Here is a 15,606-nt window from a genome sequence, read left to right on the forward strand (position 1 = left end):
TGTCCACCTCCTCTCTTCTGGTCTCTCCAGGACCTCTGAAGTCCAGCTGCCCCTCAGCCTCCCTCCCTGAGGTCTGCTGGAGATGCTTTGTGGCTCGGTCTCCTGGACACTGTTGGCTGTGTCTCACCTCCTGTGGCCGCTCCACAACATCTGACCTGGGAGAAACCCCTTCTGGGAAGCAAGACCTCCTTTGCAGGCCCCTCCCGAGGCCTGCTAGGCAGGAGGACTCCTGGCCTCTGCCTGGCTTTCTCATCCCATCCACAGCACCCTCTCTAAGCCTGATTCTTCCTTAGTGAAGTGGTGATAATAACAGACCCTTTCCCAAGGGGCTGGTGTATTCACGGCACCTAGTACCTGGTGCAGTGTGTTCAATAAGTGTTGGTTAAATTATTTTGTCAATATCCTCCTGGAAATCAATAAGTTTGATCTATTAATTTGGCCAAAATTGGATTTTTTTTTTTTTTTTTTTGGAGACAGAGTCTCACTATGAAGCACAGCCTGGCCTGAATCCTTCTGCTTCTGCCTCCAAAGTGCTAGGACTATAGGTGTGAACCACCATGCCTGGCCCCAAACTGAACTCTTGATTCTTCCCCCTCAAGGGGCTCCTCCCCAGGTCCCTCCCCAACTCAGTGTGCTGGCTCCACTCACGCAGGACCCTGAGGATCAGTCTCAAGGTCAACAAGTCTAAGCACCTACTGTCCTGACTGCCAGCAAGGACAGGACGGTGGGTGCTTCCTCAGAATGGACTTGAGTCACCCACCCCTACCCCTCCCTTGCCAGGACTGAGCCACTTTCATCCCTCCTGGAGGACTTCCCTGCCTTCCTGCCTCCACAACCTCCCTCAGTCCCTCCTTCCTGCTGCCAGTGGGATCTTTCAGAATCAGACTCTGGGTCATCTTACCACTGTTGCCTCCTCGCTGGGTGTCCTAACGTCCTCAGTGGTGTCCCAATGTCCTCAGCGGCTTGCAACTCAGGCCCTTCCCACAGCCCAGGTGCTCCAGCCCCTGCTAAGGGCCCCAGCTTTATCTTCCTGGAGCCTCTGCTCTTTCCCTCCAGGTTTTCTTATTGTTGTAGTCACTGGTAAGCAGAACATTCCAGATTCTTATATCCCACGTGGACACACCCAGGCAGGATACATAGACATAGTGTGGGTGATTAGGGAGAGGAGTTACAAAAGCCCGTGGTGGGTCAGATGGGGGCCCGGAGCAGAGAGAGCTGTTTCAAGAGGGGAGGAGAAAGGCCTGGGCAGTTCCCAAACACCAAGAATGGGTGAGTGGGGAGGGTTTGGGTGGTCCCAGGGATATAGGGTATAATCAATATTTATATTTTTATGTGAGGGATAATGGAGGGTGGAATTCATCTTACAGTTTACAACAGCAAAGGATAGCACTGGGCTGTGATAAGGAGTTTAGCATGAAATATGCTGAGAATATGTTACAAGGGGTCTGAAGAGTTCCCTGGCATTTTTTTGTTTCTAGCCTCCCTCACTATGGTCACTCTTTTTTGTCCTTTAAGTTTCAGCCAAAACTCTTGAGAGGAGCCCCTTGGCCTCCTGACCTTAGCTCTTGGCCTCCTCCCCATCCCATTTCCCAGTCATTCCCATCCTGTCAGACACCAAGGCCTGACTTTCTGCATCAGTAGGTTTGTTCTCTGCTCTACTGGCCACCTCTCAGCCTGCCTGGAAACTCTGGGAAAGCAGGAGCTGTGGGTTTTACTCGCCAGCCTGCACCCACTAGGCACTCACTAAATGCTTGGTCCATTCCCAAGACTTCAACCAGGTCTCCAGACCTGGGCTCTGTGAACTTAGGGAAATCCCCCACCCTCTCTGGGCCTGGAAGGTAGAGGGGCCTGGCTGGTACAGGGCCTCCTCCTAGGTGTGGCCCAAGGTGGAGGGTGCCCCGGCTAGCCTTTGCTGCTCTGTATTCCTGGGGTGGGCAGGGGCAGCAGAGGGGTGGGTGAAGATTCCTCGTTTACCCAAAGAGCTCCAGGAGTGTTTGCTGAGTTGAAGGAAGTCAGACAGCCCTGCCCCAAGGCCCTGAAAATCCTGGTGCCCACAGCTCCAGGAATGGGCCACAACAGTGCTAGTTATTTAACTATTGGGTGATGAAATAAGTTTAATTATTGGGAGGGAGCTGCGGTGAAAAGCTGAGCACAGACCACAAGCAGCAGGAGGCCGGGTTCAAATTCGGGGTGTTTTGGGTGTGGGAAGGGGCTTCCGGGCCAGCTCTGGACCTCTAAACCTAGCCTCTGGGTAGGAAAAGTAGCAGCTAGACCTGTGGTCCTGGTTGGGGCCAGTGCAGGCTGGGGCTGGGCTCTTTTCTGGCTCCTTTAGGATTCCCTTCCCTAAAGCCCCTCCCAGAGCTGGCCAAGGGACAGGGAGAAGGTGAGGTGGATCTCAGGGTGTGACCCAGGGCAGGGCGGCTGGCTAAGGTGCTAGCCCCAGGCAAGGGCTGGGCTTGCCTGGCTTTGTTCCCGCCAACCTGGGGAATCCAAGACCAGATTCCTGTCCCAACAAGCCTGGTCAGCATCAGGCCCGGTTGTAAGCGAGCTGGAGCACTGACCCAGGCCCAATCTCTGCTGTGGCTGTGGCATTCTCAGTCTGCAGTGGGCAACACATGGGTCAAGATTAACACTCATCGCAAGCGAGGATGCCAGCGTGGTCTGTGAGCCTGTGACCCGCTCAGAGCTAGAGGAGGGCCCAGGAGCTAAGCGGGAGAGGCCAGAAGCACAGCCCAGGAGGGAGTGGCCTGGGAGTGACCAGCTCTTTTGCCCCCCACCCCCACCCTGGGAAGGTGGACCGGAGAGGTAGGCTGGGCCCTGCATGGCCTGCAAGTGTGGGCTGGGGCTTAGAGCCACGTTTTGGAAAGGGGAACCTAAGGAGATGAGATGAACTGGGATAGCGCTGGCTGAGTGTGGGGGAGGGGACATAGACGGGGTGGCTGGGGGTGGAGGCAGTCTATGTGCCTGACAGAGGGCTGTGGGGGGCCAGGTTTCTGACCCTAGATTCTTAAAGGAGGGCCAGCTGGATAGTCACCTCCAGCGCTTTCTTAGGTGGCAGGGTGACTGCTGCACACTGTCTCCCTGGGCTCCCAACGCTGACTCCCTGACACTCCTGACATTGGTTTTTCTCTTCCTTCCCTGTCTCTCTATACCTGTTCCCTCACCTCCCCAGGGTACTTTTCTCCAATCGACTCAGGAGAAGCCAAATTAAGATAAAGCCCAGTGGAGGGCACCAGGGATAGGTCCCCCCTGTGTTAGGGCCCCAAACTCAGGCCCAGGGCAAAGGAGCTTCCTCTTCATGACTTGCTTCTGCCCTAAGGGTTTGTGGACATGGACAGTGAGCCAAGGCCAAAGGGAAGGGGAAGAACTGGGTCCCTGAACATTTCAGGAGAGCACTGGGCACTTCCTCTAGGAGACTCTTCCCCCAGCAGCAACCCCCCCCCACCTACCCCACCCCTGCCAGGAGCAAAATGAGCAATGGAATTGCAATCTAGGATCCCTGTAGGTGCACCCAGGGGGGCTGCCTGGAGGGGTGGGGAAAGGCCAAGTGCTTTACCAGGGCTGTGGAGTTCTGGGGCCAGCTACTCTCATGAGTAGCTATGAGTCCAATGCTGGCCAGAGAGGAAGGGACTTCCCAAGGCCACATTGTGCGGAGGCTGCACAAGACTGGGGTTCCTCATCCACAGATGAACAAAGGCCACAGAGGACACGGGGTGGAGTCCACACTCCAAAGAACAGCAGCTGAGCCACTTTGGTCACTGCCTTATCTGTCTCCAACCCAGAAGAGGCCTAACATGTAGGACGAGTGAATGGACAGGGAGGGGTCTCTGGGGAAGACCTCCAAGTGGGGTCTGTGATGGGCAGAGGAGAGTGAGTGGTGTGTGGACCAGCAAAGAGGAGCCGGCACTCTGCATGGGCAGATATGTGGTGCGGAGGTGGGAAGGAGTGTGTGGGAGGGTGGGGATGGACCTTGGGAAGACGGACCAGATAGCAGGTCAGGGAGTCTGGGAGAGGCCAGAGAAAACCAAAGGAGGCGCCAGGCCTGGCCTCCCCGCCCCCCCATCCTGCCTGGTAATCCCTGAGCTGGAGCAGAAGGAGGAAGTCTGTGCTGGTGAGTGGGAGGCAGGCCTTTGCTTCCCTTCCTGACAGGCCCTGAGGTTCCTTCAGTCCTGACACCCATTCCCACCCCTGCCTGGCCCTGCTACTTCTGCCCCTTGGCTCAGGCAGTGGTGAGCCACAGGGCCCAGAGAGGCCAGGAAGTCAGGAGCCACCAGGAAATGGGGAAAGCTGGTCATGAGGAACTGGGGAGAGTGTGGGACCAGACTGTGAGCTCTGGAGGCTGGGACTGCAGCTACCCTGTCCTCTAGTCTGGCAAACTACTTTCCATCCTTCAAGACCCAATCTAATTGTCCCTTGTCTTAGAATCCCCTGCCAAGGTCAATTGCCAAGTGCTCCCCTTCTGAGCTCCCGTCACGTGCAGAACACACTTGAACAGAGAGTCCTTTTTCTTGGGCACTCACCTTGTCCCAGGCCTCATGGACTCACACCATGTTGAATCCTGCAGGGCACCGAAGCTCTTGGTCCTCTCACTTACAGCGTTTCAGGCTCTCGAGCCCCCAAAGGGCAGTTCAGAGTCCCCGAAGACCTGGCTTAAAGGAGGTGAGCACACAAGGACAGATTTTTGCCCCTGCCCACCTGCCTTCACCATGATTAAGCACTTGTATACCATCGGCAGTTAATAAGTTCTTGCGACATTAAGGTACCTTGAACCTCGGCCAGGAGTTACACCTGTAATGCCAGCTGAAGCAGAAGGATTTTGAGTTTGAGGCCAGCCAGGGCTACACAGCAACATGACTGTCAAAAAACAAACCAAACCAAACCAAAACTAAATAAAACAAACAAAACCAACCAAACCTTGATCCTAGCCTAGGCTCTATCATAAACTCGCGGTATAACCTTGGGCAAGTCACTTCTGTTGCCTGATCCTCAGTTTCCTCAGCTTTAGAAGGAAGTGTTTAGAGGCACCTCTGTTAGCCTCCTATCCTACATTTCTATTCTTTGCTCTAGGACGTACCATGGCATATAACCCATACTCAAACCTCTCCCCCTCTTTTTTTTGGTGGTACTGGGGCTTGAACTCAGGGCTTTGTACTTGCAAAGCAGGCACTCTACCGCTTGAGCCAAACCTCTCGTCCATTTTACTCTGGTTATTTTGGACATGGAGACTTGAGGACTATTTGTCTAGGTTGGCCTTTAGCTGTGATCCTCCCCATCTCTGCCTCCCAAGTAGCTAGGATTACAGGTATGAGCCACTGGCACTTGACCACTCCCCCCTATTTTTGAGACAGGGTCTATGTAGCTCAGGCTGGCCTTGAACTCAAGATCCTCCTTTCTCAGCCTCCAGAGTGCTGGGATTACAGGTGTATGCCACCATGCCCAGCTCAATTTCCCTTAATTAATAAGTACATTAGCGCCAATATTGATACATGAACTAAAGTCCACCTGTTATTCAGACTTCCTTAATTTTCCTCAATGTACTTTTTTTCTGCTCTGGGATCCTATCTCCTTAGGGAAGGGGTGGCTTCTCAGACTTTTCCTAGTTTTTGATGATCTTGACAGTTTGGGGGCATCTGAGTCAGGTGTTAGTAGAAGACCCCTTGCTAGGAGTGTTCTCATGCTTCTGTCTGTGGCTTCTGGGCAGGAGGCACAGATGTGAAATGCCATTCCTATCATCATGTCAAGGGGACACATTACCAGTGGGACTGATCACTGGTGATGCTGGCCTTGGGCACCCGTTTGTCAGGTGTTCCCACTGTACAGTTAGTTACTCCCCCTCACGCTGCACTGCTTGGAAGGAGGTCGCGGTGCGCAGCCCACAGCTAAGGCAGCTTTTTGCTCCCCTCCTGAGGGCTGGCGGAGGACAGCAGTAACATTCTTTCTCCTGCCATATCTACTTTCCAAAGCCGCCCACAAACATTGCTACATTCCACCTCTGGGTCCCTGGGAACTGGAAGATGCAGACATCCAACCAAGGCCGAAGCTAAGGATGGGAGGCTGCGGTGGACCCGGGCTCTCCCTCAATGACATGGAGGAAGATGTAAACCTGAGGCTCACGGGAGGTTTGCTGGGTCCAGATTCAGGAAGCTGGAATCCTGCTCGGGTTTGAATTCGAAATGCTTCCCTTCCTCACCCTGTGGGCACCTCCCTGAGCCTCAGTTTCTCATCTGTACAGTGGGGCTAAAGCTGTCTCCTACCTCATCGCCCTGTAGGACTGGGCTCCCCACAGATAGCTGTCACTGAGATAACAATGCCTTTAAAATTATTCTTCCCAGCTTTCCCGTGGAGACTGTCTCTTCCGCTCAGCAGGATTCTAAGCCCTCTGATCTGAGGGTCACTGCTCTGGCTGAAGACTTCTGCCTGCCCTATGCCCTCCCATCAGGCCACGCATGCACAGATCAAGGGCCCCGAGGCCTTTCATCTTTTCTCACAGGCATTTTAGGATGTGTCTGAAGGGGGCCTGGGCTGGAAGTTCTGTGTGAACTTGGGAATGTGTCTGTCCCTATTGGGGCCTCTCCTGTGGCCTGAGGGGAGTGGTATGATAAGCTGCTGAGTTCCTTGGCACTGGCTTTTTACTGGAGCCTGGTGGGGCCCAGTGTCATCTTTACCTTTGACGTCCATGTTTGTTCCCAGTCTCTGTGCTGGGCAGAGTTGCATCTGAGCCTCAGGCCTCCATAGGGCCCCAGGTGAGACTGTGAGGTTTTAGATCAATCTTGTAGTGTTGTGTGGGCTAGTGGTTAACACCAGCTGGGTGTCCCCCACTCGGGCTCTTCCCACTCAGGTGCTGCTGTCTCTTTGTCCCTTCCCCAGCGGTGAGAGGATGATGGAAGGACTTGTTGGTGGCTGGTCTCATTGCCCATGTTGGGTCTCTGAGGAAGACTGAATTCACCTCTCCATCTGACTTCTCTAGTATGTCTTGGGTTTAGGCCTTCAGGCCTCTCTCCCTGGAGCACAGCTCTGTGCGTTCATGCCCACACACAGTGGATAGCAGGCCCTTGCCTTGCCTTAGCAAGGGAAGCCAAGACCTGCCAAGTGTGAAGGCCTCAGGCTCAGTTTCTTCTGGTAGCAATGGGGAGCTGTGGAGGGTGGTGAGCAGAGGTGGACAGGATGACAGGTCAGGGGAGGGAAGGAACAGCTGGCAGCCTCATGCTGATGGTGGCCCCAGCCCAGGCAGGGACCCAGCTTAAGCTTTTGTCTGTGGATCCAAGGTTGTGTGTTCTTCCCAGCCAACCTATCAGTGGCTGCTCTGTGCTGGGCATGGGTGGGGTAGACACACCCAGGATGGACCTGGGGTGTGTCAAGAAGCGTGTCCTGGAGGAGGAGGCATTATTCAGGACCTAGAAGGCCTGGGAAGGTTTGGAAGCTGGATATTCCTAGGAGGGGGGTGGGGTGGGGGTGGGGTTATAGCCTGAGCAAAGGCCCAGAGAGGTGGTTAAAAGTAGAGTGTTGCGATGCTTCAGAATGATGCAGGCCTCTTCCTCCTGACGTCCTCGCTGCAGAGGGAGACAGGCCCTCCATGCCAGCCTGCTCCAGGTGGAAGGCTGCATCTATGCCTGCTGAGAGCTCACACATGTGAAGCGGGCATCACTTCACTTCACCCTCATGCCAGCCTTCTGAGGGATGTGCTGTCTTCACCCATTTTGCAGGTTGGCATACTGAGGCTCCTAGAAATGGCATGTTTAAGCCCACATATTTGGGAAGTGGCAGAGATGAGGCTTGAACTTAGGTCTGCTTAAAAGCATCTATCATCTTAGTTCTGGAACTAGAACTAAGTTCCAGCTCTCTAGAACTTAGTTCCAGAACTTTCTGGAAATGGATTTAGTGATGTGCTGGTAAACATTTAGTAGCCAACTGTCTGGAAGAAAAACACAAAGGCTTAATTTGTAGCACCCGCCAATTTCCAAGGTGTTAATACTCCCATTTGGCTTTGGAAGAACAGATGAGCACAATCAGTTCTTGCAAGTTGGTAAGAGCCAGTTCCAGCACAGCGCAGGGAGGTTGTCCCCTCCCCCAGCCCAGTGTGGCCAGTGAAGGCCACTGAAGTGTCTCAGGACAGCAGGACAGCTCAGAAACTTGCTCCCCCAGCCAGGGCCTGACCCGGGAAGCTGGGGTTAATATTTAAGCTAGTCTTGCAAACAGTGGCCTTTCTACCTGCCCCACTGAGCCTCCCCTGCTGCTCTGCTGCCTACTGGGGAGGGCCCCTAGGCAGCCCCGCCCTGCTCCATCCTCAGCCTATCACCATGAGAGCTACCATTCTTTCTTTGGACACAACCCTCAGGCTTGTCACTTCAGTCTTGGGTGGCCATGTCCTCATCTGCTTTACAGGAGAGAGGACTGGGCCAGGAAACCCATGGCTTGTACAAGGCCCAGCAGGGCGGCGCCCGGCCTAGATGTGAACCCAGATGGGTCTGGCTCAGAGCCTGGCTCATAGCTGGTCTCCAGGAAGAGGGATTGCACCCCGAGGCTGTTGCCTCTCACATTCTAGGGTGCCCCACCCAGCTCCTCAGCCTGGAACCTCTGTCCAGGGAGAAGCCCAGGCCTGACTCTGACCTGGCTGGGCCTGGGGTTTCCCACCTGGGAAAGGAAAGCTTTTTCAAAGAGGGAAGTCGAATTACTTAAGCTGGAGCCACAGCACCCAGGACAGGCAGGGGCTGACTGGGGTCTTTGTGGCCTAGGACAGCATTTCTCATTGTCCTCGCCTCCTGCTGTACTTCATACCCTGCTGGGTCCAGAAACCTCCAGGCTCTTCATTTTTTTGGAAGTGTCTTGATACCTAAATACCTGCTTCCCCCTCCCCAGCAGAATGTTGGAACTTGCTGACTCCCCACAGCTATTAAAATAAATACTGCTTCTCCCCACACTGGCCTTTCTGCTCCAGTCCCCATTGGGAGAAATTCGGGTCAAGGCCAAAGTCAAGGCTGAGCCTGGCCAGTGCCTCAGTTTCACCATCTGTGAATGGGGATAATTTTTGGCCACCCAGTCCAGGTAGTTGTTGGGATTAAATCCTAAAGTGGACCTGAGCTGGGAGCATGGCTCTTGGCAAGAAGTGAGTGCTCCCTTGGTGCATAAGGCGGGGACGTGGACTTGGGCATAAGAAGTGAATGGGCTGGGAGGATAGGGAGTCACTTTGGCCTGGGGACAGAGGGGGCCAGGGCCTGGGGGAGCTGTCAGGGGCGGTGTGGGGGCGGGGCTTCTGTTCCTGCGTCCCGCCCGCGGGACCCCTGGCTTGGGCCTCGCCCGGCCTGTCCCAGGTCACCCGCGGGAGCCGAGTCCGCGCGCGCTTCCTCGCTTCCTCCTTCCTCCTCCTCCCGGCTGCCTGCCGGGCCCCTCCTCCCGCTCGCGCTCCCTCCCTCCTCTTCCCTCCCCGGCCGCCGCCTCCTCCTCCTCCTCCTCCCTTTCTCTCTCGATCTGTCTCTCCCGGTCCGGAATCCATTCCGGCCCCGGAGCCGGAGCGGCCAGGCCGCCGTCTGCCCACCGCTGGCCGTCCGGGGTCCGCCCTCGACGCGTCCGTCCGTCCGCCCGCGCGCCCGCCCGCCGTCCAGGTGAGCGCCCCCGCCCCTCCGCGGGCCCAGGCCGGGCCGGCGGGGGGCCGCGCCCGAGCCCACCCGCGCCGATCGCGGGCCCGCGAGCTCTGGGCCGCTGCCCACTCCCACCCCGGGCCGGGCCGCGGTCCCGGGGCGCTGGGCGGCGCACGGGGACCTGCCCGGCGCGGCCTTTTGTTGTGATGCCGCGGGGGGCGGGGGCTGGGCGGGGGCGCCGCGGTCCCGGCAGAGCGGGGACCCCCTCGGCTCGCCCTCCGCTTCCCGGCCGGGAAGAGCAGGCGAGCCGGTTGAGCCCCAGGGCCAGGTCTAGGCCAAATCTGAGTCAATCTGCGCCGCCTGTGGCCACGGCTGCCCAGCCCCGCGCCCCGAGCCCCCGGCCCTGAGTGGGAGGTGGGGGTGGGAGGTGCGGGGTGGGGGGGGGGTCTGGGGTGCCCTGGTGGAGGCGTTTGGCTGGCCTGGCCACCAGGACCTTCCTGCCCTTGTGGGGCCTGGGGTAGGGCCTGCTGCTGCTGGCCTGGAGGGGACTGGGCCAGACTGCGCTTGATCGTCCCCACCAGTCCCCAGCCCCGCCTCTGAACAGGCCCAGTCACTGGCCGGCTCAGAAGTTGGCAAAAGTTTTGGGGTTTCATCACTGCGCCCAGTCCACTTGCCTACCTGGACAGCGGCTGGACATGAGGTTGAGTCCTCACCAGGGCCACCACTTACCATGCTGTGTGTCCTCAGACATGCCTGCCCTCTCTGAGCCAGCGTCTTCATCAGTGGAGAGTGGGCCTTGGCCAGGATTGCTGGGCTGGTGGAAGGGTGGGGGCATGAGTAGAAGGGGTTCACCTGTGGGGTATCCATTCAGCCCCCACTCCCACCCCCAGGCAGACTTGGGAGTGGCCAGAGTGCTTGTGGGATCTGGAGCCTGGTGGATTCTGCCCAGTGGATCACCTGGGCAGAGTGCAGCTGAGATCAGAGTGGGACGGGCTGGCTCTATTGCTGAACTTTTTCTCAGCCCCTGGCTGGGGAGTCCAGACACCACCTGAACTAAGGGATGTCCCGTCTTGAGACCCAGCTGTGAGGTGGGGTCCTCAGGTGAAGATTCTGCACCCGGGGACTTGGTGGGTAGTAGATACTCAGTTATGGAGCCTGGCATGGGGCAAATTGCCCATGATGGGTGGGATGGGAGGTTGCCGGCCACACTGGCACTCCCCTTCAGGAGAGGATGCACTGGTGCCCAAAAAGGGGCCCCAGAGGTCCCTGAGAAAAAACAGCCCAGCGCTGTCTGTCACCTACAGCTGTGTGATCTCAGGCCTCGCCTTGGCAAGTGTGAAATGGAACCACCGGGCAGTTGGGATAGCTCAGCAGTAATGCGTGTACCATGCCCAGACCCCGGTTCCAGCCTAGCACCCCAAAGTAAATGAATAAAATGGAGCAATAATAGCAGTAGTTGGGGTTGGAGGAGTGGCTCAGGTCGTAGAGCACCTGACAAGTGCAAGATCCTGAGTTCAAACCCCAGTGCCACCAAAAAAACCCAAACCAAACAAAAAACAGTAGCTGCTAACATCTGCTGATCGCCTCCTGAGAGGTAGGAACCCTTGTTTATCCTTATTTTTCTGGTGGCGAAACTGAGACTCAGAGAGTGGAAGTGAGCTGACCAGGACCACACAGTTTGAAGCTGAAATGGCAGCGCAGGCCACAGACAGTGCAGTGGGATCAGGCATATGGCAGTGTCGGGAGAGACTCCACTGCTGGTGACTGGCGGGAGCCGAAAGGCCTTTCTGGGGATGTGGTATACCTCAGTGATGTGGCCTTTCCACCCAGGGAAGTGAAGTGACTTATGGTGTGTCACTCTCAGCTGACTGCCTGCCTAGGCCTGACAGCATCCCTGCCACAACTGCCCACTCCCCTGCACTTGATCCCAAGGCCTGGCCCCACCCCTCTAGCTTCCTGGCCTCTCCTGGGGTCATTCGGGACCTTGGCACAGGCCTAGCTCCTGCTTTGGTTCCTTTCTGATTGTCATCTGGTGGTGGGTGGGAGGGGTATCTGGGTCCCCAAGACCCAGGAACCAGGGAGAAATTGGCTTAGTGGCCTGCTTACAGACCCCCTCACCTCAATCCCTTTGGTGCTCAGCTGACCCCATTCCTCAAACCTGCCTATAAACAAGCATCCATGACCCCTCATTGAACTTGGCTGAGCAGTACTGGGGTGAGAGGCCTGGATGGCTTCCAGGAGATGGTGCCTGAGCTGAGGGGAGCAGTCATTCAGCTGGCAAAAAAAGGGAGCAAGTGCTTGTTCCCTCCTGCTCAGATCCCTCACAGTGCATTTGGGGTTGTGTATAGTAGTCTGTCTGGCCAGATGCTTGCTGGAGAATTATGAACAGGTCCCTGACCTCCCAGAAATTTAGATCTGGAGGGAAGCAAGTAGCAAACAAGTTGCCAGGTGAATTAATATATAATCACTGACGTGGTGAAGGCTCAGAGAGGGAGGCCCAGGGAACAGAGGACTCCTGAAGTGTGAAGGAGTTAACCAGACAGAGGAGAGTGCATGTGCAAAGGCCCTGAGGCGGGGGAGTGTGTGCTGTTGGGGGAGAGCATATGAGGATGGAACACGGAGGATACATCGTGTGGGGCTGGAGCACAGAGAATGGATGGAGTAAGGGAGAGGTAAAACAAGGCCTGTTATCAGCAGGGCTGGACCATGTGGCCCCAGAGGCCTCAGGGAGCATTTTAGCGTCCATTTTTACACAGGGGGCTGATTGATATTTCCTGTGTGGACAGGCTCATGCTGGAGGCCAGGGTACAGAGTTGACTAAGGCACCTAATGGGAATAGATGTGTGGGCTGGGCTCTTGATACTCTGTGGGGACATAATCTGGTCTAAAGAGGAGGAGACTTGTGAGAGGGCATTGAAGGTATAGTAGGAGTTCAACAACAGGAAGTCCAGAGAAAGTGGGAGTCAGGGATAAGGGAAGCAGGATGCACAGTGGCTGGAAGCAGGGAGTGAGGTAGGAAGCAAGGAAGGTCAGCCATGATTCTGGTTCAAGTTCATTTTTTCTTTTTCAGTGCTGGGATTGAACCCAGGGCCTTGTACGTGGTAGGCAGGCACTCTACCACTGAGCTACATTCCCTGCTGAGTTCAAGTTCTGACTGTGCCATGTACTGTGTGTCTTTGACTCATTCATTTTATCTTTCTGAGACTTAAGCTTCTTTACCTTGAAAATGGGGACAATACACCTCTCCCTTTCAGGTTAGGGTTCAGGGAGGGTTCTGTGCCCAGTGCCTGGCATCAGAAGTCACTCAGAAAACAGGACCTGCTCTGCTGTGTTATAGTGGGAGGTCAGTTGGCATCTCTGATCCTGGCCTCACCAGGATCATCATACCTTGGCTGTATGATGTCATGGAGTCTGGGCAGGGCTGGATGTTGACAGTTAAGGTCACCAATGTGGTGGGTGACTGTGAGCCCTGCCCTGCCCTCTCTGAGTCTTTTCTAGGTGCCAGAAGGCTGAGCTGGGGGTGGTACTGGGGGCCCGGCCCAGCTCAGCTTTGGGAACACCTGCAGGAGGTGGACTGCACCTCATTTTCTAGATGTAAACGTGAGGCCTGGAGGGGAGGAGCCGCTTACTGGGGTCTTGGGGCCGTCTGGCTCTGTACTCCACATCCAGTGCTCAGTACTGCCTGGCCTCCCAGAGCCCGTGGAGGCTCTGCTCCTATACTGGGCCGTTCAACCAGAGCCTCACTTCCTGCCACAGGTTGCGGCTTCTGCTCCTCTGTCTCCTTTTGGACTTCCTAGGCCTTTACTTCCCCTCACAGCTCTCACCTCCTGCTCACCCCTCATCTCCCTGGGAACAACTCTGGCTTCTACTGCAATTCCTAGGAGGGTACTTTCTTTTCTGGGGCCTCAGTGTTCCCATCTGTGAGGTGGGCTGTTGAGTGATGGTTCCAGGATGTCCCAAGAGAGCAGACGTAAAGTACTCAGCACACTTAAGTACTTAATAAATGGGAGTGGGGAAGAGTCAGATGCTGGCTGAGGGTCTACCTCCCCTGACAGCAGATGCTTCCTCCCATGAGGTGTTTTCAAAGCTGTCAAGTGGACATTGCCTTGCATCTGGTAGGGCCGAGGGGAGGATGGCTCTGCCCTGCCCATCCTGGGGAGGGAGACCCTCTAGAGGCCTCCCTGTTTCAAGGCTCCATTTCAGTTGTTAAGTCCAAAGTCAGGTCGCAGCCTCTCTGGATGTCTGCCTCCGCACACCTGCCTTGTGAGGATCCAGTCTGTACGTCCCAGTGACTTGAATCTACTGGCTGTTCAGTTGAATTCCAGATCTTCCATTCCCAGTTCCCTTCCCTCCTCAGCCTCAGATGGTACCCAGTCCTGCTTTGGCTCAGAACTCAAATCCGAGACCTGAAGCGCGGTGCTGAGGCGCGCTGGGGCCCTGTGTTGGCTGTATGGGCAGGAATTAGCAATGTCTGCTGCGGGCAGAGGCTGAGACTATTGCTCCTGTGCTGTAGGTTTGGCAGTTCCTGATATATTCAGACTTTCTCTTTTCACTAGGGGGGAAACAAGGCCAGAAAGATTCATGGCAAACCACTGAAAATGGGAGAAAAAAGCAGCTCTCTTGTCTTTTGACTCAGGGCTCCCCGCAGCCAGCCAGCCGTCCCCAACCACAGTGCAGCCAGGTGCCTGAGGTGAGATGTAGATGGCTGGAGAGGGTCCCAGAGCTAAAAGCCAGACTCCCATCTCTCTCCTCCTTGCTGTGAGACCTTGGGCAAGTGACTTCCCACCAACTCCCCAGAGAAGTTCCAGAAGAAAAGGAGAAGCTAGAAGGAAGGAGAAGTTGAAAGAACTTGGCCCAGTCCCTTCCTATCTGGTTGTTGGGTTCCTCATCTATGCAGTGCAGGCTCTTCTCTCCCTGGGGCTCTGGAATGGGATCCCGGCTGGAGACTTCTCTATGGGCAGGCCTGGCCGAGTCCTCTTTGGTGCCTGCGTGGGGCTGGGGATGACTAGGATGGGGAGGTGGTGGGGGCTGCAGAGCTGTTGGGGACTGTAGGGTGTGCTGGCTGTGAGGCCAGTGGGAGAAGAATCCGGATGCAGAGGGATGGCAACCGGGTTGGAGTAGCGTCAGGAAGCACTTGACTTTACTTTGCTGTGGCTGTTCTCACATTATGCCCTCCCGAGCTGGACTACAGCAAGGTAACCCATTCCGTTCCTTGCCTTGCTCTTCTCCTAGCAGAATAAGAGCCCATGCTCAGAGAGGCGAAGGGCTGGGGCCACAAGTCACCTAGCAAGTGAGACTGAGCCCAGACTTCTGGGGGCTTGGTGATTCGTGAGCACCTACCTGATTTCTGCATACGTGGCTGACATGTTTGCCAGGGAAGTTGTGGGTGTGTTGGTGGATGGCGCTGGTGACCTTGGCTCCTTGGGCCTTCAGCTCTAGCTAGCAGGTCTCCATTTGGACCTGGAGTACGGGATATTGGATGCTTCTGATGTAATGTGTAGTAGAAGTGGTGAGGCTTTTGTAGCCCATTGGCTCTGGGTTTGAATCCTGACTCAGTCATCTTCTTGCTGTGTTTAATTGTAGGAAAAATGTTTGCCTTAGTTTCCCCATCTGTGCAATGCAAATGATAGGGCTGCCACCAACTTTGACAGGGTGGCGTGATCAGAATGAGCCAATGTGTGCTTGGTGCTTGGGCTTGGGGCCCGTCCACAGTAAGAGCCTTGGTGAGGAAGGTAATTCCCTGATGAGGCAGGAACTCTGGGCCTCCTTGGACCAATTGATCTGGGAATCCCCAGTGCTGGGCTTGGTCACCTTGGTCTGTTGGCTTGTCCTTTGGGTCAGGGAGCGGAAAGTTAACTAGAGACAGACATGAATGGTGGCTGCATCGATTGGAAGCCACCACTAGCTGGACTTTCTGAGTCCGGCTCCTGCCTCAGCCCTTATCTGCCCATGACCTACCATGGCATCTGTCCAGTTCCCTGTGGCATTCAAGGCCCCCAGCTGAATGGGCCCATCTCTTCAGAGGTGCCCA

The 15,606-nt window shown here is 55.8% G+C and overlaps 1 protein-coding gene across 4 annotated transcripts in view; it reads left to right on the plus strand.

Annotated features, from left to right (window-relative positions):
• The first annotated feature begins 1,250 nt into the window (after positions 1-1,250).
• The window catches only part of Src (SRC proto-oncogene, non-receptor tyrosine kinase), a 52,158-nt gene continuing 37,802 nt past the window's right edge, over positions 1,251-15,606 (plus strand). For 3 of the 4 annotated variants that reach the window (XM_074074728.1, XM_074074726.1, XM_074074729.1), the window contains exon 1: positions 9,405-9,599. Coding sequence is in view for 1 of the 4 variants with exons in the window: in XM_074074725.1 (XP_073930826.1) it covers positions 1,266-1,269 (4 nt within the window). In the remaining 3 variants the exon portion in view is untranslated. Of the gene's footprint in view, positions 1,270-9,404; positions 9,600-15,606 lie in introns of those variants that run through there. The other variant, XM_074074725.1, reaches the window with a different exon arrangement.

Source organism: Castor canadensis, chromosome 5 (genome assembly GCF_047511655.1).
Source record: "Castor canadensis chromosome 5, mCasCan1.hap1v2, whole genome shotgun sequence".
Classification (NCBI taxonomy): Eukaryota; Metazoa; Chordata; class Mammalia; order Rodentia; family Castoridae; genus Castor; species Castor canadensis.